At 38.7% G+C, this 12,193-nt stretch overlaps 1 protein-coding gene across 10 annotated transcripts in view; it reads right to left on the reverse strand.

Annotated features, from left to right (window-relative positions):
* col27a1b (collagen, type XXVII, alpha 1b) overlaps positions 1-12,193 on the reverse strand; it is a 152,800-nt gene that overhangs the window by 118,128 nt on the left and 22,479 nt on the right. For all 10 annotated transcript variants that reach the window (XR_015490326.1, XR_015490327.1, XR_015490329.1 and 7 more), the window contains 1 exon segment: positions 9,583-9,636. Coding sequence is in view for 2 of the 10 variants with exons in the window: in NM_001080575.1 (NP_001074044.1) it covers positions 9,583-9,636 (54 nt within the window). In the remaining 8 variants the exon portion in view is untranslated.

Raw genomic sequence — 12,193 nt, forward strand, 5'->3', positions numbered from 1 at the left:
AGGAGGAGCCATGTGAAAATGTATTTTGAAATAGAAGTGCAATACCTAGTTCAACCACTGGGTGTCAAACTTACATACTGCACCTTTAAGATATCTAAATCGATTTGCGTTAGAACAAAAATGCTGGGTTCCACGCAACTGATTTTTGTTGGGACAACATGAAGGAAATAATTTAACTCAGTTTTTACAAATTTAGGTGGATTGAACATAAAACTATTGAGTGTAACATCAGTATCAGTTATCACATCTTCATGATGGCCATTGGGTTTTGCAGTTTGTTGTTTAAGATCACTTCCATTTGGTCTGCTTTGTTAAAAGAGCATATAAGTCAGCTGTCCTTCTCGTTCTCTTTCTCCTCAAGCCCCCTGGTCACCGCTGGAAAAGTGAGCTAATGAAGTAAACCATGTCCATATGTTTTATGCCAAAGCATATGCCAGAAGTACCTTTTAACACACAACACTTTCTTGTTAAGTGGAGGACAATTTTCTGAATGTATGCCTTGGGCAAACTGTGCTACTTACGTACTTCTCACAAGCGCCAGAATAATAAAACGCGTATGAGGTATTTAAACATTTCTCTGTTCCTTAACTTGAACTAAGCTGCTTTTCTACGATTCTGACAGGCAACTTTAAAGGACTAAAGTTAAAAAAAGCTCCCCTATAAGTCTATTGATTAATTGCCCTGACTTAATGTGATTTTTATTCCATTCTCTTTTTTTTTTTCTTTTTTACGACTTTTTGTTTTAGATCTATAAATGCATCCACATGCACATGCTTTTGAGGTATTCACTGAGCTGCCACTGCAGATTCATCACTGCATTAAGGTCAAGTTAATTAAGTAAAAATTGCTAACATAAATACAGCCAGATACTGCTTCTGTTTATATATACACTGCAATTTATCACTCTTTTAAACAAACAAACAAAAAAACACACATTTGTTTAAACATTTTTAATATTTTATGGAAGATAGTGTTTTGATTGATTGATTGATTGATTGATTGATTGATTGATTGATGGATTGATGGATTGATGGATTGATTGATTGATTGATTGATTGTTGTTGTGACATATTTTGTTAATGCACTGTAAAAATCAATTAGTTGACTGTAATCATAGTTAATTGTAAAAACTGCCTTTAAGTTTTTAAGTAGATTGACTTTCTACATAATTATACAAATTAAGTCAACTTAACAGTTCTTAAGTAAAGTCAACTCGTCACTTTTTGTGCAAAACTTTTACTCACTTTTTAATTAAAGTATAACTGACTGCTGATGTTTATTTTCATATGCACCAATTATGAATATAAGCACTAAAAGTGTGGTGAATGTAATCTGCATGATGCAATTCTCAATTATCTTAAAGATATAGTTTGTAAATTTGACACCTGCACTCCTGTTTCAAAACACACGCAAGTGCAGGTTGCCAGATTGCCGACATAAACAGGAGCGTGCCTGACTATGGGCTGATTTATACTTCTGCTTTAAGCAGCCTATATCTGAGCGACGCTTTTTGTGTGTCTGTGGCAGTTCGTTAATATCGCTCATGTGTGTGTGTTGTATGTGCTTAGGCCCTGAGGAGAATCTGGATCTGGTTTCCCTGTTCTGTTCCTGCCCTGAGTTCTGCGTCCCTCTAGCCTGGCACTTTCTGGTCTATTGTCAGATATAATAAACATTTTTCACTTGCACTTGGATCCTCTCTGACCTTTATTTACACGTAACAGTGACTTAAAGCCAACACATATCAGTGATTCATCATGTACATTTAATAATGTTAAAGAGGTTTAATATGTATTAATTAGATGATTGAAGTGCAGTGAGTGCACTATTCTGTGCTTCTGAAGGGCTGTGTTTAAATTTCTGCAAACCACCAAATTGCTTATCACTGCAAATCTCAATACACAGTGTGTTGTTAGAACACGGGTTACCGTGTAACCTGCTCACATAATGTTTAAATTCTTAATATTTATATAATAGGCTAACTAATAATCCACTCATGTGGAACTCTGAATCTGTGTCTCATTTCGCAGTCTGCCACTGTTGCATTTCAGTCAAAGACGCATACTTTGAGAGTCTTCTTGACTGAATGAATCAAATACTCTGTTTTCCACAAAGGCAACCAGGGGTGCTGAAATATAATTGGCTAAACTGGCATTATGCGGGTTAAATGACCAAAACAAAGATAGAAATTTCGGCATATAATGCATATTTTCAAAGCAGAATATCTGACTTTAGCATTGTATTTCAGATAAACAAGAATGTTGACTTAGCATGTTTCTTAAATATCTGCAACCATATTGTGGTATTTTTATGCTTTAGAAGAGTCAAAACTTACATACAGCACTTTTAAGTAAGTAGTGAAGGATTCAAGACCACAATCTGGCCTATTTTAGTGGGACTGTACAGTATCCAGACACTTCAACAGCACTTTAAAATTGCCTAAAGTGTGCTCCACCATATTTCATTTTTGTTTATACACTAGTTACGCAGGTTATAACTCTTCTCTATCATTTAATCATCATTTGATGAATTACTGCCAACCAAGATCTCTAGAAAATATACACAAAGATTAATCACAAATGAAATACTGTTTACAGTTTATTGGCGCAACCTTATTTCAGCACGTTTAGTGGCTCTTAAAAGGACTGGAGGTCAGAATTTGTGTAGAAAGAAACACTGTGGAGTTGTTCGCCCTGTGTTTCATAATGGGAAAATTAATTACAACCAATTACCCAGAATTTTCTCAGCTAAGTCATTCTCAGATATGAATTTGAGGATTGTTTGGGTAACACTTTCATTTAAGGTGACATAGTCACATATGTCTAGGCCCACACGGAATCTGCGCGTGCAGAATTCCGCAGAATTTCAGCAGATTTTTTGCAGATTTCTGCAGATTTTTAGCCCATTATTAATTCTGTTTTTTAACTTGAGTAAATGTGTAAATCTGAATTTATTCAGTTTTTATTCAGTAATTTATTACTTTTTATTTAATATATTAAGGGTTTAATTATGATACTCCGCTGGATACTCCCAAAATAATTCCGCACAAATCCGCAGATTTTTACCAAAATTCTCAGCAGAAATAGCAAAAAATGTCCGCAGATTCCGTCTGGCCCTGCATATGTCCCATGCACTTACTATAGTACTTACAATGAATTATGCATAATTACATGTAACAAGCCTTAAACCAAATCTACATTTTAACCCCAATCCACATTCTAACCATAAAGTAAATACATGTAATTAATTAATATTGCTGAATAGGGTATATTAATAGGGTAGCACAAGGGCTCAGTGGTTAGCACTGTCACCTCACAGCAAGAAGGTCGCTGGTTTGAGCCCCGACTGGGCCAGTTGGCATTTCAGTGTGGAGTTTGCATGTTCTACCAATGTTAGTGTGGGTTTCCTCCTGATGCTCCGGTTTCCCCCACAGTCCAAAGACATGCGCTATAGGAGAATTGATTAACTAAATTGGCCATGGTGTATGAGTTTTTGTGTGTGTGAATGAGTGTGGAATAGTTGGTGCTTCATTCCACTGTGGCGACCTCTGAAATAATAATGAATCCAAAGGAAAATTAAAGAAAGAATGAATGAAGAATCATGATGCATCAAATTTTATGAATGTGAACTAGGTTTAACACATATTTATAAAATTGTGTGAACGATTTTTGAGAAAAATGTATCTTTTGTGTATATAGAAATAGTTTGACATCTTTGAGTTCAGCTCAAGAAAAATGTGAGCATAAATAAATCGCTTATATTTTTGTTGAGTGTACAATCCAGTTCTTTGCATTGCCAATGCTAAAAAACCCTCACTTTAAACATTTTCAAGAAGCAAGGCCCGGCAAAAATATTCCCTCAAGAGCGTGGGTAAACATTAACAGGGGCCTCCTTTGAGCCAGGTCAGGGAACTCCACCATAAATCAGCCATTCTCAAATATATGAGGCAGAAAGTGACAACCACCACGTGCGTCTGCCCACACCAGTGCCTGCTGGTGGACTGAAAGGGAGCGCGAGAGATTAACCAATATGTAACCTGATAGCTTTCTTGATACTCCTCTCTCAATCTCTTCTGATCACTAACCACCGCCACATGTGCAAAACCTGACCAGACGTAAAAAAAGCAAAGTGGAAATCTGTACATGAGCTTCTTGTAAGTGTCTCCATATGGGCGGTTTGTGTGCGCTCAGCAGGATGAGCGATGAATAAGAGCCCCACTCATAGTGAACCCCAGGTGGGTCATATATAAATAACAGCGCTGCCTTGACAAGTAGGCTTAGCATTGACTCTTGGCTCTTGCTTTGTATTTTTAAATCTTTGTCAACCTCGCGTATCATTTGGCAGCAAAATAGGAATAATTTCAAGGGAGGTTGTCAGTTTTTGTTCCAAATTTATTTTATTTTTTTAGAGATTCAATTTTAGGATTCACAGTTGAAGTCAACTTTGTTAGCCCTCCTGTTATTTTGTTTGCTTTTTCAAATATTTCGACAGCAGTGCTGACCACTGAGTCACTGTGCCGGCTGCCTCGCGATTCTTTCAACATAACGTAGCCCTATTTACGTTTCTGGAGATCGTGAATTATGTAGCCAGAGGAAAGTATGTCTGCATTTTATTTTAAAAACAAACGCCATGGGGCAGTATGACCAGCTGGCCGCTGTAACTAGTTTGTCCGATTAGCTCGCCATGTTCATCGGTGGACTTGAGACGCAGAGAAGAGTTGACCATGACGGCGGGGTTCGAGTGTAGTGAAGAACGATTCCAGAAAGCAAGTAAGACAAAAACTGAAGCCAAAGAATAAAATAAACAAGTAAATAACAGGATGAAAATGTGGTAAAACGTAATAAAAATCAGACGAGGGCTTTTCTTTTTTTGGACTGCTTTTAAAAAATTTTGAATGGGTTTAGGAAAGTGGGTGGGCGGGTCAATCAATAAAATTGGTTGGGTTTAGGGAAGGAGGAGGGTGGGTCGATCGGTCGCACAGTCAGTCAAACATTCGGTCAGTCAAACAGTCAGTCGACAGTGGCCTCTGGTCCGAATTAACGTAAAACTGAGCGAATATGCATGAGCGCACAACCCCTCCCTGCTTCCTCCCCCTAATAAATATGGTAATGACTCTACTTTGACAAAACCAAATGAAAAAGCAATGGCAAAAGCACGCAAAAAGAGAAACTTTGAACAGAATGTGAATTGGAGGGGCTCCTTTCGGAGGTCGAACAGAAAAAAACGGTGTTATTTGCAAATTTGTCCTCTGGAATTAGTAACAAAAGAAAAAATAGAGTGGGAGAGTTTAGCTGATGCAGTTAATGCAGTTGGGTCTGAACATCGCACTTTGAGTGAATTAAAAAAGAAATGGTCCGATGTAAAGGTGTAAAATTTTGTAGTGTCTATATCAGCGTGAGGGGTGTAGCTCATAAAGCGCATGGCAACATGTTCTGACACGCTCAAGCATGAACTCTAGCATGAACTCTAACTTTATAGCAATGTGCGTGCAGTCAATCGCTCTGATTACATTAGGAAAACCGGCAATCGCTGCAAGTTGCACTTTAATGTTTGGCTGGTCAACTGCATGGTATGGAAACCTTATAAACATGCTAGACATGCGGATGATCCCGTCCCATAGAGCTGCTAATGCACGGCTCAAAGATACTTTGTAGTGTGCAATTTAACAAATTGGCTCTAGGAGTCGCCAATGGAAAAACAACAAACACACACCAGAAATGCATGTACGCCATACGTGAAGTTGGCTTGGACCAAACATGAGCATGAAATCTGGCGTACGCAAAGTTTTTGTGCGTACGCAAAGTTTTTGTGCATACGCAGCGTTGATACTTGAGGCTCCAGGTGTCTTATGGAATATTCTTGGTACTTTGTTGCATTTAGTGCAATGGTATGGGATCCCAAGGCTCCTGACCATCCAATCTGGAGAGCTTAAGATCCAGTGAGCACCGGTGAGGCTTTAAATGCCTTAATAAGACTGCTACAAAGGGTCCTTTCTTTAGCTCCACAGATTGAGTTCCCATAGTCCAGCCTTCAGGGGCCTCTCTAAAGGGCAGACGCATAGGCCAGGGCAGGTATCTTACACACAAAACATCTAGATTTCCACCCAGGGAAGTCTCTTTGAATCTCTGACTAACTGATACAGTATCTCATTGTCTCGCTCTTTCTTTCACTCTCAATTACAACCTCACTGAGGAAACAGAGCCATTTCTACAAGCATCTTACTCATCCTGCTGATCAGTTTGTAACAAAGACAGATCTCACTGAGTTACAGGGTTTTTGTAGTTTTGCATTTTTATTTCACCATTATTTTTACATTTACTGTACATTTCAGTTTACCTTTTATTATTGTTATTTTTTTTTACATTTCTGTTTCATTTTTACATTTGGATTTAGTTTTAATTGGAGTAATTCTAGTTTAGTAGAGTTAACTAAAACATCCTGTTTCGACCAAAGTAAAGTTTAGGGGTCTATTTTGACGGTCTATGTGCAGAGCGCAAAACGCAGGGCGCAAATGCTTTCAGGGCGTGTCAGGACACGTTTTTGCTAATTTAAGGACGGGAAATCTGCCTTGGCGCATGGTCTAAAAGGGTTGAGTTTATTTTCTTAATGAGTTATAGGTGTGTTTTGAGAATAAACCAATTAGAGTCTCATCTCCCATTCCCTTTAAGAGTAAGCTGCGTCGCGCCAAGAGCGCATTCGCTATTTACAGGACGCAAAGTAAGTCTAAGTGGAAAAAATGAGCATTTCACAAGCAAACAGTTAACAGTTTTTTAACAGAAAACTGTTAAACAGAGCATCTACTGCGTGAGAATGAGACATAATGGAACTACTTTCACATTCGCTCTTGGATAGGGAAACCTTTACGCACAGACATCAATTAGTCTATAAATAAATACTTTTGTTTGTTAAGCGCAAATATTCGTTTCAAAACTATTTCTAAATTCAGTTCTAATTTCCAGCAAATGAATAAATGAATAATAATAACAAAATGTGCTCAAAAACCTGAGTTATATCCTAAAACACATGCTGTGCCCCATATGGTCTAAAACCTGCAGGTGGCCAAATCTAAGCTTGTTTTTAATAAAACAAATATAAATATGGATATAATAAATAATACTGCGAATAATAATAACATATACAAAAGCAAATTGTTTTAAATGAACTGAAAAAGCCTCCCAAGATGAAGAAGATATAAAGCAGTGATTTTTCATATTTATGTAGGCTAGAAAGTAATATGTTTTGTAATATTTTAATCCTTTATATTTATATTCTATATCTATTCTTATTATATCCTATATATATCCTTAATTTTTAAATGTTTTCATATGTAAAGATATTTGCCTATTGCTATCTTGTGTGTATTAAGCAGTGCGTAAGCGAGGCGCAACTCTGCGCAGGAGTTTAGACCGGGTTAGTTTTGGTCTAATGAAAAATCTATTATGGTTTCTCAAAATAGCAACGCGCCAGCCGTGCGCCTTAGAACGCCTTCCTTTTTAGACCAGAACGCCTATGGGCGCACATATGAGCGCTAATGCATTTGCTATTTAAACAGCGTAGCGCAACGCCTCAAAACGACTCTTTTTGTCGTTGTCGTGTTTAGAGAGGGGGTGGGATGGTGGCTCAGTGGTTACCACTGTCGCCTCATAGCAAGAAGGTTGCTCATTCGAGTCAGCGACTCGGCATTTCTGTGTGGAGTTTGCATGTTCTCCTCATGTTCACGTGGGTTTGCTTTGCTTTCCTCCCACAGTCCAAAGACATGCGCTATAGGTGAATTGGGTAAAACGAAACGGATGAATTGGCCATAGTGCATGAGTGTGTATGTGAATTAGTGTGTATGGGTGTTTCCCAGTACTGAGTTGCAGCTGGAAGGGCATCCTCTGTGTAAAATATAATCCGGAATCGTTGGCAATTCATTCCGCTGTGGCGACCCCTGATAAATAAAGCCTATGTATTCTGGGAAATGTTCGTACCACTTGGTTTTGAGTGTAGTCCTGAAAGATCTCTGTTTCAAAGTGTATCTAGCCTTTCCCCTTAGCCCTACGCCTTCAAGCTAAAGAGAATTGGGAAGAGGTAGGGGTAGAATTGGAGTGGGCCTAGTCACTTTCCAAAACCTTTTCATTTAATGTTCCACACTGGTGGAATGATCTTCCCACTCAGCCTGTGGAGTCACTGGTATCCTTCAAAGGACAGCTACAAAGCAATCTCTTCTGGGAACACCTGAACCCCAGTGAATAACATCCTCACCTGTAAAAGCACTTTCTCTTAAGTTTTCAAGTTCAAGTTGCTTTATTGGCATGACATAAAAAAAATCAAAACAATAAATGAATAAATAAATAAATAAATAAATAAATAAATAAATAAATAAATAAATAAATAAATAAATAAATAAATAAATAAATAAATAAAATAATAATACAGCAGATAAGAAATAACAAAAAAGACAGAAAACATTTGATAAATATAACAACAACAACAACAACAACAATAATAATAATAATAATAATAATAATACATATTTTACAGCTAGTCTATATGTCAATTCATCCTCTCTACATGGTAAAGTTTTTCTGAGACATTTAAATTAATAAATGAATTAGTCAATGTTTCAAATAGGTGAAAAAATATTTTTCTAGTCGTGGTGTATGTGGGGCAAAACAGAAGGAGGTGTGTTTCATCCTCTATTTGGTTTGTGTCACACTGTTTACATAATCTCTGTTCTTTAGGCGTCCAGGATTTTTAATGTCTGCCCTTTTCTATTTCTAGGTCATGATCACAGAGGCGATATTTAGAAAGGACGTGTTTTTCTTTTAATTGTTTTAATGATAAATAATTTGCCAGCTGTGTGGTTCTGTTTAGGGCCGAATAACATTGAAGTTTAGTCTGGAGGTTGAATTCAGTTTTTGGTTTTTCATCATAATTATATTTTAATGTTTTGTCAATTTGTTTGTTTCACTTTTTCTCCCTCCCTCTAAAAAAACACTCCTACTCTAGCACTAAATTCTACAAACAGGTTACTTTGTATAACTAGCACTTCTTGTGTGTATTGCCTCTTCTTGTTGAATCGCTGAATGCCTCCTCAATTGTAATTAGATTTGGACAAAAGCATCTGCTAAATGACTAAATGTAAATGTACAGGTTTTAGACTCAGATATGGGTCGTAAGGGTTTAGTGGTAACTAAGCTCAGCCATTAATCATAGACTACTATTAGTTCCATGTTCCTAAGACCCACTAAAAATACATACAGGCATAAATTCTATGAAATATTTTAAACACATGGACTATTAAACCAATAGCTTACTTTAAAATGTTTTAAGCCCTTCTGAGTCCCCAGACATGTTATTCTGGTTTACTAGTAAAATTGCTGTAACTATTAGAGTGATATTGAAACTGAAACAGTGGTTTACTGCGTAACTGCCAGTGATGAGCAATGTCCAAATGCCAATTTCATCACCTTTAAATCCACATCTGGCAGACAAAAGATGCAGAGAAATATTAGGCAGACTGAAGTGGATACTTAGATCACTTAAGCCAGGGCTAAGAAGAATAGACATGAGAAAGTAAGTGAAAGATTGTGACACACTTACCCGGGGACCTCTCTTTCCCGGTAATCCTGGCTGGCCCGGAGGTCCTGGTGGTCCCTGAAAGAGTAGAAGAGAGGGAAAATCATGACAAAAAGGTTCATTTAGTGTTAAATATCTACCTGCTGACACTGAAAGAGCTCTCAAACAAGACAGTAATCCCCTTACTGGATGAAGGCAGTGGCTCTGTTTCCATCCACCTATTGGTATTATGCGCATTGTAGGATGTGCTGTGACACAAAGAATGCTGAACGGAAATGCCAAGATGCTCATACAGTCTAATTATTAGTGAATTTGAATCTAATCTGATGTACTTAAACAATTATGGAAACACATCTACTGTTAAGTGGCCACTAAGTCAATTTTAGCCAATTTTCCTCCAGGTGCTCCGGTTTCCCCCACAGTCCAAATACATGCACTATAAGTGAATAGGATGAGCTAAATTGGCCGTAGTGCATGAGTGTGTGTGAATTTAAGAGTGTGTGGGTGTTTCCCATAGACTGTAAAATATATGGACGTAGTGTCCGTGACGTCACCCATAGGTTTCTAAAGAGCGCAAAAGCAGCCACAAGTAGGCGCATCGACATTTTGTTCGCGCGTCATCACACCCATGGCGAGATACCAAACAAGGGCAAAGAGGCGGAGAGTGAGCGGAGCTACAGACACTGTTGGCATTTTGCTTGGACCTGGCTTAGACACATTTTACTTTGGGAGAACGCTTAATACTTTATCACCTGTGACTCGTTTGTATTCTGACCACTTGTGCTTGGTTGTACACTATATCAATAAAGTGTTTAGACTTTTAAAAATACTGTAGTAATACATTGAGCCACTAAACATTGTTCTTATGCCTTTTTTCAACAGGAGGAAAACGCAAATTACTTCCAAACACTTCAGATATAGTCTGTGTTAGTTAATGCAAGACTATTGATGAAATCCAGCATAACACTGTATGACAACGCTTCAGATGACTGTTCTAGAGCCTACAGCTAATCAATCTGACAGATTCTGGAGTGCATTACAGCTCTAAATATAAATATAAACGATAAATGATCTTAAATAAAACAAATACATGTATAGAGATGGTATATAAGTATATAACTTTTTACTCACATGGGAAACGGAGGCCACGTGAATGGTTTGTAAGCACAATTAAGTGAACTCAGCATGCCATGATATCTAATAATTGTAGGAAACAAGTCCAAAAGGCAGTTGACTGTGTAAAGCCACATAAAACAACACAGAAATACGATAAATATGCCGAGTTCAGTGGCTAATCTGCAGGATTCAGCTGAGGTGATGTGACGGCGACCAACGAGACCTAGCTGTCACTCAAGTGGCCACGCCCTTAATTATGCAAACTTAATATAACTTAATATATAGGAAACAGATGAGTTCTAAAAAAAATTCACCCCCCTCACAGTTGTGATGAAGGGTAATATTAACTGTATTAACCAAATTTTTTTTTGTACCAGGCTGTGTTTTTTCTGCTGTAAAGTTGGCCACCTGGATGACGCGACGGCAGCCATTTTGCGCCAGACTGCACACCACACACCAGCTGATTGGTGGAGAGAAGACAGTGATGAAGCCAATTGAATATGGGGAGGGTTAGGAGGCTATGATGGACAGAGGCCAGTGGGCAGATTTGGCCAGGACGCCGGGGTTAAACCCCTACTCTTTTTCGAAGGACATCCTGGGATCTTTAACGACCACAGAGAGTCGGGACCTCGGTTTAACGTCTCATCTGAAAGACGGTGCTCACTGAGCAGTATAGCGTCCCTGTCACTATACTGGGGCATTAGGAACCACACAGACTGCAGGTTGGCCGCCCCCTGCTGGCCTCACTAACACCTCTTCCGGCAGCAACCTAGCTTTCCCATGTGGTCTCCCATCCAGGTACTGACCGGGCACAGCCCTGCTTAGCTTCAGTGGGCGACCATGTGAGAGTTGCAGAAAGCTAGCTGCCAGTTACTTCCATATTGGCTTCCTGAGGGAAAGCGGGAGGTTGCTGCTTGGTGTCCCAGTACTGGGTTGCGGCTGGAAGTGCATCCGCTGCGTAAGACATATGACGGAATAGTTGGCGGTTCATTCCACTGTGGTGACTTCTGATAAATAAGGAACTAAGCCGAAGAAAAAGGAATGAATGAATGAAATTGGATATGGTGGCATGGTGGGTCAGTGGTTAGCACTGTCGCCTCACAGCAAGAAGGTCGCTGGTTCGAGTCCAGACTGGGCCAGATGGCATTTCTGTGTGGAGTTTGCATATTCTCCCCATGTTGGCGTGGGTTTTCTTCTGGTGCTCCGGTTTCCCCAACAAGTCCAAAGAGATGCGCTATAGGTGAATTGGATAAACAAAATTGGCCATAGTGTATGAATGTGAGAGTGTATAGGTGTTTCCCAATACTGGATTGCAGCTGGAAGGGCATCCGCTGTGTGAAACATATGCTGGAATAGTTGGTGGTTGGGACTAAGCCTAAGGAAAATGAATGAAACTGTTTATCCAGCATTTCATCTGCATGTGGCATAAATTACACTAAAATAATAATAAAAAAAACTTAGGTCTTTATATTAGTATCTCTCTTCTATCTTGATCACAAATGTCTGGCATTTTCAGAAA

The sequence above is a fragment of the Danio rerio genome, chromosome 5, assembly GCF_052040795.2.
Source record: "Danio rerio strain M-AB ecotype USA chromosome 5, GRCz13ab, whole genome shotgun sequence".
Lineage (NCBI taxonomy): Eukaryota > Metazoa > Chordata > Actinopteri > Cypriniformes > Danionidae > Danio > Danio rerio.